Consider the following 15,897-nt stretch of genomic DNA (forward strand, 5'->3'; position numbering starts at 1 on the left):
CTCTGGGGTTCAGGTCTGGTGAGTTTGCTGGCCAGTCAAGCACACCAACACCATGGTCATTTAACCAACTTTTGTTGCTTTTGGTGCAGTGTGGGCAGGTGCCAAATCTTGCTGGAAAAATGAAATCAGCATCTTCAAAAAGCTGGTCAGCAGAAGGAAGCATGAAGTGCTACAAAATTTCTTGGTAAACTGTTGCAGTGACTTTGGTTTTCAAAAAACACAATGGACCAACACCAGCAGATGACATTGCACCCCAAATCATCACAGACTGTGGAAACTTAACACTGGAAGCAACTTGTGCTATGAGCTTCTTTCCCCTTCCTCCAGACTCTAGGACCTTGGTTTCCAAATGAAATATAAAACTTGCTCTCATCTGAAAAGAGGACTTTGGACCACTGGGTAACAGTCCAGTTCTTCTTCTCCTCAGCCCAGGTAAGACATTTCTGACATTGTCTGTGGTTCAGGAAATCTCTTGACACGTCTGTGTGTGGTAGATCTTGATGCCTTGACCCCAGCCTCAGTCCGTTCCTTGTGAAGTTCACTCAAATTCTTGAATCAATTTTATCTTGACAATCCTCATAAGACTGCAGTTTTCTCAGTTGGTTGTGCATCTTTTTCTTCCGCACTTTTTCCTTCCACTCAATTTCTGTTAACATGCTTGGATACAGCACTCTGTGAACAGCCAGCTTCTTTGGCAATGAATGTTTGTGGCTTACACTCCTTGTGAAGGGTGTCAATGATTATCTTCTCAGCAGTCTTCAGATCACCAGTCTTCCCCATGATTGTGTGGCCTATAGTGAACCAAACTGAGAGACCATTTTGAAGGCTCAGGAAAGCTTTGCAGGTGTTTTAAGTTGATTAGCTGATTGGCATGTTACATATTATAATTTGTTGAGATATAATTTGTTTTATAATTTGTTGGTGGGTTTTTTGTTAAATGTGAGCCAAAATCATCACAATTAAAAAAACCAAAGACTTACTTCAGTCTGTGTGCATTTCATTTATTTAATACACAAGTTAATTTATTGGTAGGTAGGTGTAGGGTTTTATTGTCCCAAAAAAGAAGTGACATTCATTTAATAATTTGAATTAAAATTATAATTTACACTCAATACATTATTATTTCATACTGTTTTATAATGTACTACAATACTGAGGTGCAGATAATTGCTACTATTTGTAATAAATCATATAAAAGCAGAAAATCTTGCTGTTTTAACAGTGTAAATAGAATCCATTGCTATTTGCACTTTGTGTAAATAGCCGCTGCCTTAAAAAAATTCCCTCATGTCTAAATTCAACACGAAGGGAGGTGGTCCGCTGCAGAAAGAGGCATTTGAAAAGACTGCACTGTTCTCAATCATTAGAGGAGTGTATATAAAAAAAATAGACTGTTGGATAAGTTAATTAGGGGGGACTTGGGTTGGAGACTGTCTAAGTTTTCTTTGTTTGCTTTGTTTTTGGATTATTTTTGGTCTTGTTTAGATTTCCCCCATTTTGCTTTGGGTTTGGGTTGCTTTGTACATTTTCTACAGCCCTGCAACAGTACATTCCACATTCATACAGACACCCTGCATTACACACTGACGAAACTGATGTTTCCTTGAAGTATTCTTTAATGTTTTTATTTTCCTATATTTGAAGTTATTTTCTCATTAGTAAAAGTTTTTGTTTTTTTCTTTTGAGCTTAGTTTTGGTTGTGTGTCCTTTTTGTTGCTTCCCCTCCGATAACGTGTTAAATAAGTGTGATAACATGCTCTTAATTTGTATTAGATTTTTATATATCTTAAGAAATGTAAAATATTTTTGTCATTCTTTACATTTTTTATTATCCTAAGTTGTGAAACAAATCCATATTTTTATTATAATCTTTATAATTAAGTGTTTTGAATTTATATTTAATTTTTTCATTAATTCTTTTATAATTTTTAGAATTTTGTATTATCTTAAATTGTATACTATAAGTTGTTACATGTTATTTTTCTTAATAAAAGCTTTTTATTTAATTTGTTTGGATGTAGTATGTTCTTGGGCTATGGTTAGATGTCTATTAAATTTTCACTGACAGCCCAAATTCAGTCTTGTTTTATCCTAGACGTCTGTGTTTGGCTGCTATTAAACATCTTCTAAACGCAAAATTGTTTGCTGGGAATGTGAAGATGGTGTTTTCTCTTGTCTTTGATCATTGGAAAAATATTAATTATATATTGTATATAGCCAAGTTTCATATGAAAGTTAATGCAAACAATGCAAAGACAGACGGAAGTAGTTGATCATCGACGCCATTCTTGTGCACCTAGCCAAGATAAAGCCTATATTAAAGGCTTAATAAAAAATATTGATCAGATACTGTTTAAGTTTTTGTGGAAAAACTCAATTCATTATATTAGAAAATCCAATGTAATGAATATAAGTGAAAAGGGTGGTCTTAATATTTTGGATTTTAGTACTTTAAACTAAACCTTTAAAATTAATTGGTTGAAACAGTTTAGAAAGAACCCAGGGACTTTGTGGAACTTTATTCCTAATTATATTGTTTGGTGGTCTGGATTTTCTTCTGTTATGTAACTATAAAATTGAAAAATTACCAGCAATATTATCTGCCTTTCATAGGCAGTCTCACAACTTTTCACCTCATAAATATTTTTTTGGAATAACTTAAATTTTGTACAAGAATAATTCTGTATTTTTTTCCGAATTGGTTTGATAAAAATATCTTGTTATTTAGTCAATTAATTAATTCTCAAAAATGGTTTTTTTCTAGAAAATTTCTAGATAATTTTCACTTTCCTGTTTCTCCCAAATAATTTTCAATAGTTATGGGTTCAGTCCCATCTTTCTTTATTGAGAGGAACTCGATCTCTATTTCCAGTCTCTTTGAGTTTGGTTAATAAAATTTGGTTAATAAAATATCAAATCAATACATGAAAAAGTTCAAAAAGGATATTTCCTCCAGTTGTTCTTTCTGTGACATCTCTGATGAAACTGTAGTTCATCTTTTTTGGTATTGTCCATTTACGAAAATGTTTTGGCAAGATGTTTTAGGATTTATTAGGTCTGAAATCTATAATGAATGTGTGTTATATTAGAGGAATGTGGTCCTAGGCTTTGTTGATTTTGATCAATCTAAAAAATGTCATTTTTATGTGATTAATCTGATCTTGTTACTAGCTAAATTCCCCATTCATAAATCTAAATATCTTAATGCTAAACCTCTCTTTCTAATATTTGTGAAAGAACTTGAAAAATACTTCTTTTCAATTAAGTTGTCTGAGAACAAAAAAGCCTTAAAAACATTATCTATTTGTAACTCTTTTCATTTTATATTATTTCTCCCATTGTTTTTTTTTTTATTCTGTTGTTATCTGTTATTACTTGTGTATGAAGTGAAGTGAAGTGACATTCAGCCAAGTATGGTGACCCATACTCAGAATTTGTGCTCTGCATTTAACCCATCCGAAGTGCACACACACAGAGCAGTGAACACACACACACACACTGTGAGCACACACCAGGAGCAGTGGGCAGCCATTTATGCTGCGGCGCCCGGGGAGCAGTTGGGGGCTCGGTGCCTTGCTCAAGGGCACCTAAGTCGTGGTATTGAAGGTGGAGAGAGAACTGTACATGCACTCCCACCACCCACAATTCCTGTCAGCCCAGGACTCGAACTCACAACCTTTCGATTGGGAGTCCGACTCTCTAACCATTAGGCCACGACTTCCCCCACGTATTGTTTTAAGCATAAAAAAGGTTAAGGCTCAATAAGTACAATATATCTTTATTAAGGTGTAATAGTATAAACATTAATTTAACTTCTCAATTTTTGGAATACGTTTTGCAAGACATAATTTGTTTCAATTAGAACAATATCTAGCCTGAAACCATTTTTTTTTTTATCAAGTCTGATAAAGCTAGTGTGGTTCTTAGTAGGCTACTTAGGCTATAATATAACACGAGACTGAAAGCAAATAACGTATCTGAACTCATTGATGGAAGACTTGTTGCCTTCATAATTTCAAGATCTAACATTATATAATTGATCGAATAGCTATAGGCCTAGTTTAAAAACTGCAAATGAAGAAAGCAAATAATGATTTGATGTGGGCTAAACCCTATGGCTAAATCTTCAATGCATCATTTTCGATTCGTCTATTTCACACACAAAAAAATAAAAATAAAAAAATTGGTTGCAGGAATAAGTTTGTGACCTTGCCATGTTGACTATAAAGTCTGCAGTCAAAATCTTCATAAAATCAAGAAAAGTGGATCTAAACGGTTTAAATTTGCTATTTTTATTAGCTGATGTTATGGGACTCATACACTGTGAAACAATAATTTTAAAGTTTAACCAATATTTCCCAACATGTTCATCATCTGTTTCCGGGTAAAAAAGCGTTTCACAGGTTAAAAATGAAACTGATCTGCATCTCACACGACACACTAGCATGCAGCTGAGTAACATTAAAACACAACAGACCAACAAACATTATTTTTTGTTAAATTAAACCACAACTAATGAAATAAGTATTTTTTGTTTGTTTGGTTTGCCTCACGTGAAATTATATAGCTATTTTTTCAATAGGCTTAAGAACAACATATGCCTTCAAAAGATCTAAATAATTTAAAGAATATGCTCTCTTCAAAGTGTGTAAATCATTGGCTACATATTTTAAGAATAAAGAATATAAAAATGTGTATCATGGGTCAAAATAAATATTTCTGAGAGAAGTGTCAATATCACAACGGCATTTGACTGGCTGTGGGCTTTTCATAAAGTTGTCGGTTTTAAAGTAAAATAATATAAATATCGTACAGTGGCACAGCATATTTTTAAAGAAAGCTTATCTTACATTGGCACTACTGTAAAATTAACAAAGTCTACTCACCAGCACAGACGAGATGAACTCCGACAAACAGAAGCCCTACAACGAGCTGCATTCTTTTTTTCATTCTCATTTTCTTGAGAGGGAGTTCTTTTTAGATGTGAAATAATTTTCTAAGCTAGATAAATGAATTCAAATATTCAAGTTAATTCCAAACGTCGCTTCAGGTGTTGACTGTAAACTAGTAAAATGTCTCTCCGCCAACGCCTGAACAGGTTCTGAATTTCCAGCCAGTAGTCTAGAGTACGGACATGTGCAGCGTCAGAAGTTACTAGGCGGAAATACCTTCAGTGTGCTGATCACACAATAGTGAATAGCAATATGGATATGCCTGCTTTGTTCTGCCATTTATCCCAAATAAGAAGAAAGCTAAATAAAGGAACTCCATATTGTCAATCAACTTTTACTACACTGTAAAAAGTATTTCGTAGTTGTAAAGTTGTTTTACTAGCTTATAAAATAGTAAATAAAAGTATATTTCCTATTTCAGATTTTCAAATAATTCAATGTATTACTTGCAGTGTCTTTGTAATTCATTGTGAAATTTGTGTTTGGCCTAGAGCAGGGAAATCTCTATATTTACAGATAGACCAAAGTGTAACTCCAGGTGAGGCAGTTCATTTTGTCCATTGATGCTTAACATAGGGCTAGTGGAGGAGGGGGGCAGCAAGGAATACTGTAGGCCTATATAAACATGTATGATATCAGAAATGGAGGAAATGTCCTAGAATTGGGAATAGGGATACTTCATTTTCCATACATTTTCAAAAATAAGTATAGCCTACATAAAGTGTTATTTTTCACCAACTGCAAAATATAGGTACAGTGCCGTGAAAAGGTTTTTTAATTTTTTTGCATATTTGTCACACTTAAAAGTAGGGTTGCACCGAATATTCGGCCACCGAAAACTTTCGGCCGAAAATGGCATTTTCGGTTTTCGGCCGATAGACTTTTATCACCGAAACAACACGGCCGAAATGTTGTGATGACGCAAACAGAAACCGCGACCTGCACGTGCACCTGCATAGCGCAGACCACGAGCTCCCCGCGACATTCACTTCACACCAGTGAGAACATTCTCTCTCTTCTTATTCCTTTATTCGCAGCACTAAAGCGTCTCCTAACAAAGAGATTAAGACGGACCACGAAGTGAAAACAAAGAAAAGTACAGTCTGTTAGCACACGTCTCACTGAGATCTTTTCGGATCCTCTGCACTTCATCGCGAATGTGCTTGATCCGCGTTATAAAGACCATAACTTGGATGCGGAAATAATGCAGCGCGCACGAGAAATGATCCAGGCCGCCCTGTATGCGGAGAACCCGCGTGGAGACGGAGAAGCGCCAAGCGCAGGAGACTGAGATCAGAGCGCGGAAAAAAAGACTTGTGTCTGCACCAGATGAGGCGCATGCACCCTCGGTGTCTGGTGTGTTCAGTGAAATTCTGCAAGAAAGTGCCTCAAATAATAATAATAATACGTTGGCTGTTTTGTTCTTAGGTTACTATATATGTTACATTATATATATATATATATACACACACACACACACACACACACACACATACATACATAATATCAGATTGTAGCCATTTTTCTGCTAGATTTTCTGCTAGATTTCTGCTTTAATTTGATAAAAAATGTTTATTTATGCCCTGGCCCTATTTAAATACACTCTCTCAAATATTTCTCAAATGTCAGGCAGATGACAAGCTCAACAGCTAGAAGTCCCCATCCCCAGAAGTGATAACAGTCTTGCCTACTGGAGAAGTAATGCACTTTCTAGTCATACAGAGAAAAATTTCAAATGCACTTCACCTAAATGCACTTTGTTTTTATGAGAGAACAGTTAATTTTAAAACCTTTCTGCAGGCCAGTAGGCCTGTACATTATTATTTAATATACACATGAGTGGGATACATTTTTAGTTTGAATTTTATTTTAATACTGTGTATTGTTGCAATGTGCTTAATAAATATTTGCATAATTTGTAATTATGTATTTTTATGTTTTTTTTTAAATAATTTATGTAATTGTAATTATCTTTGAAACTTTTAATATTAATTTATGCAATTGCAATGTCTTAATTTTAGTAAAGTTAGTACACGGTCATAGCAATAAATGCAATGGTACTAATAATTGGCATAATTTCTTTCGGTGTTTTTTTTTTCGGTTTTCGGCCTTGGTTTTCTCTTTTTCGGTTTTCGGTTTCGGCCAAGAATTTTCATTTCGGTGCATTCCTAATTAAAAGATTCAGATCATCAAATTTTAACACACAAAGATAATGCAAGTTAATACAAAATGCATTTTTTAAATGAAGATTTCATTTATTAAGGGAAAAGAGCTGTCCAAACCTGGCCTTACATAAAAAAAAAAGTATTGCCCCCTCCTGTTATATTCTGAAAGAACTGTGATTAACCTCATTATTTTAAAATGCAGAATTAAATTTCACTCGCCACACCCAGACCTGTTGAATCAAGAAATTACTTAAATAGAATCTGTCTGACAAAGTGAAGCGTGCTTACAGAGCAACACATCAACGTGCAGTATGGAATTTTTGGCCACCAAGGGTCACTCAATCAAAACAATAACATGAGACGTACTTTGATGACGTCGGGAAAGAGCGTAGGCTCATGGGAGTTGTTGTTCATTGGAACACGCGCTCTGTCGCTCCCCACATTCCTCACTCATTTTAACTGAGGCCGGCGACACACTGGATGCGTGGCGTGTCAGTTTTTAATTCGGCTCCCATGTTAATAGGTTAGAGCTTGCAGACTGCCTGCGTGAGACGCGTGTCTCAGGCCCGGCTCGAGCCGCACGGAAAACGTGTGCATGCTAGAAATAGAACCGACGCCTATTTTTCACGCGTCACGCACGCGTGTTGGAAGCGTTTCCAGGCAAAATATAATAGGAAAATATGTTTATATGTAATTTTGTACACAAATACATATTAATTCAGGACATTTTGATGTTTGAAAGTCTATAGGTTGACATAAATTCAGATACAAATGTAATTTAAAAAATAAATAAATAATTATCGATTTTCAAATATTGCACCTGTCAAACATAAGTCTATTTTGCCGTCAATACTGTTGACGGTGTCCTTTATCAGTAGGCTTTATATTTATGTTCAACATGAAGTATAGATATTGTTGTCATGAAGAAAAGAGCCTGGTCTGTCGGCGGTCTCCCTCTATGTCACCTACAGCAGCAGCAGCACGCCACGTATGGAGGTAAATCAGTAGCTAAACTCGAGAGGTTGAAGATCTGAATGTGAGAACTTGTCATATTAATATTTGTATTTGTAAGTTAAAATTTACACTCACAGCTCTGATGTGAAAAGCTGAATCAATTTGCACACACAGACAATGATCAAAACACCCGTGTTTTGAATTGGAAGTTGTAGATTAATAGTCACAAATGTGTAGAATGACATTCACACAAAGAAAATGACATACACACGTTTACGACATATTTACTTTTGCACTTTACTTCAGTTTCGCTGCACAACGTCAAGTCGGCACTTACAACCTCTCAGATCTGGAAGTACAAGTTCAAATCCTAGCGCTCTGACTTTTGCTACTCTTTTTGTGGTATTCTTGTTGCAAAACTCACTTGTGCACTTGTATATGCAGATGTGAGAGAGCAGAGCTGTGGGTGGGGCTTTGGTGCGAATGAAGACATTTTATTGGTCAATGCCCGACCAATGAACAACGCCAATTGTTTTCACTGAATATCCTTAGCTTTGACAGGATTTTAAGACACTGCATTAATTTTGCCATTCAGGTATTATCTAGTAGACAAATAATGCAACATATTTTATATGTATATCCCACTGCATATTACAGAGTAAACTCGCTGTACCAGAGCATGCTTTAATCTCACCGCCACGCGGTCACGTGGTTCATGGAGCTATCAATAGTACTAAACTAAACATTTTGTTAATATGCTTGAAATGTATTAATTGGGACAGACAGCAGTTTTATTATATTTGCAGCGATTCCTAGTCATTTGTAACACATAAAGTGCATTGATTATTTAGTGATGGGATTTATGGCTCTTTGAGGGGATCCGGATCTTCGCGATCCGTTCCTTTCAAAGAGCCGTTGTTCCTTTCAAAGAGCCGTTAACGGCTCTTTTGGCTCTTTTTAAATATTTAGTCAGTTTTAAGAAGCCAGCTTGGGGGCATCTCAGTTTATCCTGGAAATAATCACTGGGAGGAAAAATGAGGTGAGATTTGTAGTCAAATAATTAAAACTCAGATATCACACACCAATATCTGAGTTTGAATTATTCTGAAATATTGATTATTACCTCGTTTGTCATGTGTGGACTATATTCCATAGGGTTGCACAAATCCCTCTGCTTAGACAGTGACATCACTATTTTGGATTTACCTTTAGTACAAAGTGTGTGTGTGTGTGTGTAAAGCTACGTTGACTTATGTTATTCATACAATACCTACTCAACTAAACATCAAAAACAAAGCCGGCTGCAATGAATTTCTGTGCAAAACAGCTTTTACTACAAACACTTCCACACAAGAACATTGTTATCACACAGGAACATTTTGATAGAAAACAAAAAATATTTAAAGTAGATAAAATTAGAATAAATAAAATGGAAATGTCTACATACTACATACTATTACTACTGTAAACTTTGCAAATAGGACATCAGCCCCTTCAAGTCAATGAACAATAACAAAGTGGGCTGCAATGAACATGCACAACTAATAACTAATATCATCACGCTATAAAGGGTTGGCCTGCGCTGGGTGCGCCCCTCCCCCTATAACTGTTCTGTCTCGCGGAGGAGCTCATTTGTGTGCATCTGTGTGAAATACGCATAGGAAAAAAGAACGACAGAAAGAACGGCTCCCCTCCAGCCGCGACTCGGCTCCCATCGTTCATGTTTATGAGCCGTTCAAAAGAATCGGTTCGTTCGCGAACGTCACAACTCTATTATGCATGGATTACTACATTGACTAATGACTATGCGTTACAATAGCATTTTATACTGGAAAATGGAACAGCATTATGTTCTCATACTCCTCCTTGGCAGTTAAATGTGACTAAACAATTAAGAGTAGCTTTTAACCAATAAAATAACTGTACTACATGTTAACTCAGTCCTGTTTAGTTAATTTGAAGAGATCATGGTACTAAATAATATGCGCAATAATTATGATCCATGAATGACCATTTGAAATATAACATTTTCTAATATGGTTATTTATACTACAACTTATTTATACTAACTGTAGTATTTAGGTTTAAATTCCAGTGCAAAGAGGCACGCTTTAAATTAGAGGCATATTCATATGCAATTCCATTGCTTAAACACTAGATGGCCTTGTTGATGTTTAATAAATACATGTATTTAGCTCTACTAGTTGCTCAAAACAGTATTTCTGGTCATAAGTGCTTATTTTTTAGGTTTTGCTGTTTAATGTACATTTAGACATTATTAAACACTCGATTTTTATTAAAAAAATAATAATAATGTTGCATTTAAAAAGGTTCATTACTGACAAGTAAATAAGGAATTTAACCCAATGAAGATGTTACAAAACATAAAAATAATAAAAACAGCATTATATTGCAACTCTGGTAGAGTGATATGCAGTGGCATATACATATAAAATATGTTGCATTATTTGTCTACTAGATAATACCTGAATGGCAAAATGAATGCAGTGTCTTAAAATCCTGTCAAAGCTAAGGATATTCCATTCAGTGAAAACAGTTGGCGTTGTTCATTGGTCGGGCATCGACCAATAAAATGTCTTCATTCGCACCAAAGCCCCACCCACAGCTCTGCTCTCTCACATCTGCATATACAAGTGCACAAGTGAGTTTTGCAACAAGAATACCGCAAAAAGAGTAGCAAAAGTCAGAGCGCTAGGATTTGAACTTGTACTTCCAGATCTGAGAGGTTGTAAGTGCCGACTTGACGTTGTGCAGCGAAACTGAAGTAAAGTGCAAAAGTAAATATGTCGTAAACATGTGTGTATGTCATTTTCTTTGTGTGAATGTCATTCTACACATTTGTGACTATTAATCTACAACTTCCAATTCAAAACACGGTGTTTTGATCATTGTCTGTGTGTGTAAATTCAAAGATTCAGCTTTTCACATCAGAGCTGTGAGTGTAAATATTAACTTACAAATACAAATATTAATATGACAAGTTCTCACAATCAGATCTTCAACCTCTCGAGTTTTGCTACTGATTTACCTTTATACCACGCTTCTGGCACGCAGCAGAGACGCCACGCAGCCAGTGTGTCACCGGCCTTAGTATTTTGACAATCACGTATTTTCGAACGGAGAGATATATGAATTATCAGACCCCTATCAAATCAATATTCCATCTAGCTAGTAGTAATATATGTTAAAAAAAAACACGGTTGCCTTTCGTTAATAATTATAATTAGGCTACGTTTATACTATGATATCGAACAAGATAGTGAACTGCATTTGAAGCTACTTTATCCAGCTAGATATAGAACACATGTAGATTTACATTATACTCTACATGAGAGCTAGTCCATCTGCGTTTTACACAAGACATCATCGTTTCACAAAATATACGGATAGATATAGTTAGCTGAATGGATGCATACCTGTTTATTAGAATGCAAGCATCTCTCTGTAGTTTCAGCTTGTCACGAAGCTCTCTCTATCTTGGAAATGCAACTCCAATATTTACCTGTGTCTCGTATCTTCTCTTGTCCCAAAACCTTCTCAGGTCATTTATTTCACCCGTACGTTTGCGCTTCACAGAACGTGCAGGCAAAGCATAATCATGATCCATAACTAAGTTATTGATTGAGGTATAAATACGAATATAAACAATATAAATATAAAATATAATAGTCTCGATCAAGGCTAGCTACTACTTTTTCTTCTTCGTCTCGTCTTTGCTTCTGTTCACCTTTGTATTTGGCGGTTCCGCAGGAAGTTAGATAAACTAGAGGGGTCAAAGTTTATATGACGCCATAGACGGGCGACAAAACGGAAATAAAGAAACGTGCCGTGTCTTCTAATTAAACTATAATTTTCTCCGGATTTTAAAGTTCGTGGAAACTGTCGGGATAATGTAAGTACACAACAAAAAAATATATATAACATAGATATAGTGATCTCTGCTATTTTTAAAGCAGAAAAATTACATATTGTGCCTTCATGCCGCAATCTAAAGAAATTAAAACAAAATAGTTGGAAAGGGTGATAAAGCCATTTCTAAGGGGGCTTTTACAATGGGCTCGTTTGCTGCGGTCCGAGCCAGAGCACGATTGTTCCCGGCGCCGCCCGCAGCGATGGCCTGCTTTCACAATCAATAGTTGTATCGAACCCAGATGCGTTTGCAGTCACTTTACGTCATCGCAAACGCACACGGAAAACGCATGGAGAACACAACGCGACTGAGCATAGTTGTAATTTTTTTGTTATTTTGGTGCTATTATGCACAGCATAGTAAACGACAACTGCGTTTATGATCATTGCATGGTGTAATTCAGCACATATCCACATTCCCTTGCCACTCAATGATGGCACTCATGGTTCTCGTGTGTTGAGGAAGCAATGATATCGACAATGTTACGCATGCACGGGGTACTTTACTTCCTGAACAAATGCGCACCCGAGTCCATGTTGCTTGCACATTCACGCGAACCGTGCCACAGTTCGGGAGCAACCGAACTCAGACCACCTTCTCCAGGTAGTCACGGGTTCGGTACCCCAGGTCACACCAGGGGCTGATGACAGCGTTCACATTAGCGATTTTTCATGGGAAGCGTGCCCTGTTCCGCACTAAACTGCTAGAAGACCCCTTAGGCTTTGGGACTCCAGTGGCCCACGGTTAGAGCCATTATCCACAAATGGAGAAAACTTGGAAGAGTGGTGAACCTTACCAGGAGTGACTGGCCTACCAAAATTACTCCTACAGTGCAATGATGAGGTCATAAAAGAATCCAGAATAAGAGGTCTTCACAGTGTAGCAGATCTGACCCGAATCAGACAAATTAATGAGTCGATCAGAACTGTGGTTGAAACACGAGTCGAATTCCTCAGAAAGGCAACAGGAAGTCATAAAACATTCTGTGCCACAAGTCCCAAGCAAGATAAACAACCAACCAACCCTTTCACAGAACAGCTTTCAACATTAACACCACTAGAACAATTATTGACTATTTCAATTCGGAGAAGAGATTGTCAAATTTGGTGCAAGTAATTGAGATGTAACGCTGGACATCACATGTAAACCCATGAGAGTTATACACAATATCCTTAAACACTTCCCCCACCTAGCAGAACCAGACTGAAATTCCTAAGGGGGGCCTTTAAACCTCTTGTCTCCACAGAAATCTTTGTCAGATAATGACACAGAAACTGTCTTTTCTGCATATATATGGACCAAAATGAACTCAAAAAGACTTATAAATGAATATCAGTCCATTGCTTCACTCCATATTAATTTATATGTAACCCACACATTTGACTATCATGTTTATAATCACTTATTGTGTATGTCTTTTAATAACTATTGGATAGCTTAAGGATACATATTCATGTTTCCTATGTATGTGTTTGAATCTGTTAGCTTGAAACAGTTCTGACCATCAGTTATTTGTCAAATGTATCATATTCTTGTTATAGGAATCATGTCCAAAATTATACCCTGCAAGAGCAGAAAAATCGGACCACATGCTTGATAAGATAACATGATTTATGACACCCCCGAGCCAAGACAATATCTGATTGGTCAAGACAACATTTGAGGTGTGGCCAACAGGCCAGTTTAAATACTTAGGACACCATAAAATCTATGCTTTTAGTTTTAGCTTTGCTTTTGCTATCAGTCATGCCAGCTTTTAGTATGATTTTAGCTTATAGCTTGTAGCTTTGCTTCCTAGCTTTAGCTTTTAGCCATGCTTTTAGTCATCACTTTTAGCTGTTCTTTGAGCGCGGTTCCAGTGTGCGTCGGCCTGCACGCCTGCTGCTACTTAGCCACGATGAGAAGAAACACCACCTAGTCTCGTTAAACTTTACTTCTTTTGTTTTCCGATTGAGAGTTTCGTGTTCTGAGTTAAGTTTTGTAACGCCGTGTGTGACCTCAAGTGCCCGTTCAACTTCAACCAGCCCACACAACTCTGCATCGTCAGCCAACGCCCAACCACGGGCTTCCCAAGACGTCACTTCAGCGACTACTGAACTTCCAGCCAATCAGCGACATCGGGAAACCCCTTTCAATGACAACAAAGGGGACTCCCTTTTCACATGAGACGTAACTTTACCTCCAGACTCTGACCTTTACTGGTGTATCTAATATAATTTTAACCTTATTGAGGAACTCAATGCGAGGGCTAATTAAGTGATTGATGGTTGTTCATGTCTATGCAATTTAACGTATTGCTGTAAACTTGGGATTCCACATTTCCATTCTCTTAAACTCATCTTTCACTAACTTTCGATCTTCCTGCAACTTGTGCGTTTATGTGTTAGATTAGTTTATGTCTTAAATTTATCTAATAAAGCTTTATTCATATTGAAAAGAGAATTATCTTGTGTTTTGTGCTTACAAGTTAATGCCTTAAACTGACGATATTGTTACTGTGCTAATTGATAGTGTTTTCACTATACTTTGGATATTAATATCCAGCGCAGATTTGATGTTAAACGGCTCGTTCAGTGAATCGCAGGGCGTCTCAGTGATCAGCCGTGAAACAGTGATTCTGTTCAAATTCCATTTAAAATCTTAAATGATTCCCTTTGAGCTAAATTGACCTGTTTCCCTTACATTTATTATGGTGGAGAACGTGCGGGCAGTTTAATCTAAATTGTGAGCATAAACCAAGATATTTAGTATTTTCTTTTGTTGCGGATGAAAGAAGCTGAGTCGAGACGTGTGTGTGTGTGTGAGACCCGTGACATAAGCAGCGCGCGCGCTTGAATGAAAGCAGATGGGACTGTAACTTAAGTCCACCTCTCCATTGTTAACAGCAGTAAGTGAACTTAAAAGTAAACATCTGAGATCGTACAATAAGGTAGAAATTGAGGCACGTCCTGATTTTGCTGAGTTAGATGTGTTCCTAGGTCAACATATTTTGTTGACCCTGGAACAACATTTTACTCCAAAAATTTATTCTTGACCAAATCCCTACACCTAAACCTAACCTTAACCATGAGTAATCCCTAAAATCAGAGGAAATGATAGATGAATGACACTGATGTACAAGCACCAAACAGTGATTTTAAGCATAAACGCCACAAAATCTATAAACTGGTTCTTCAAATCTAATTGGTTAATCACAGTGTTTGTACAGTATAGACAAAAACTTTGTGTTTCTACAGTATAGAAACACAAACACAACGAAGTGACCACTTACTTTTCGTCATGAACTCAACACATAAATATTGGAAGCTGGATCGTTCAGAACAGATTACGGAAACTACACAACACAGGCACGTAGGCTGAACTATGCTGCTGTAACGAGTTATAGTAAATACAGTTTGAATGTAACACATTGTTCTTTTTCACTAAAATCCTATTTATTGTATTATTGATTTATTTCTGTTTTTCTTTAAGCAGTATATGTCGATACTGTTGTTCATTGTTTAGAGACTTTTATTATGAAAGTTCCTGTTGGCGCTCTACTGACGCCATTTTCAAGCGAGTGCGCGCTTCTCTTCAGTTCGCATTAGTGGTGGAAATTATGATTCTTTTTAGAGATTCGTTCATTTTCAGTTCGTTCACCAAAATGATTCGTTCAGAATCGTTCACTGATTCGTTCAGTGACCATTTCTTCGTATTACACAAAATAAGCCAGCAGATGGCAAAAAAAGAGCGTATTATGTGTTATGTCTTAAGTCAACGAACGTATTCACTTGTTACAAAAACTGATCTGGCTTTATTAAAATGTGTGTATAATCACATTCAATATATAAAGTCTAATTAAGTTTTTCAGATGAACAAAGCACAAGGTTTTCTTGCCTAATTAGCATTTTAATTG

The 15,897-nt window shown here is 36.5% G+C and overlaps 1 protein-coding gene and 1 long non-coding RNA gene across 4 annotated transcripts in view; both read right to left on the reverse strand.

Moving 5' to 3' along the window:
• Positions 1-15,897, reverse strand: part of LOC132145018 (uncharacterized) — a 120,836-nt gene that overhangs the window by 31,739 nt on the left and 73,200 nt on the right. The window lies entirely within an intron of this gene.
• LOC132145013 (H-2 class I histocompatibility antigen, Q9 alpha chain-like) overlaps positions 1-15,897 on the reverse strand; it is a 111,049-nt gene that overhangs the window by 30,498 nt on the left and 64,654 nt on the right. The window contains exon 1 of one of the 3 annotated variants that reach the window (XM_059555687.1): positions 4,887-5,031. The exons of the other annotated variants lie outside the window; for them this stretch is intronic. Coding sequence (XP_059411670.1) covers positions 4,887-4,956 — 70 coding nt within the window. The 5' untranslated portion in view covers positions 4,957-5,031. Of the gene's footprint in view, positions 1-4,886; positions 5,032-15,897 lie in introns of those variants that run through there. 3 annotated transcript variants of the gene reach the window in all.

The sequence above is a fragment of the Carassius carassius genome, chromosome 8, assembly GCF_963082965.1.
Source record: "Carassius carassius chromosome 8, fCarCar2.1, whole genome shotgun sequence".
NCBI lineage: Eukaryota > Metazoa > Chordata > Actinopteri > Cypriniformes > Cyprinidae > Carassius > Carassius carassius.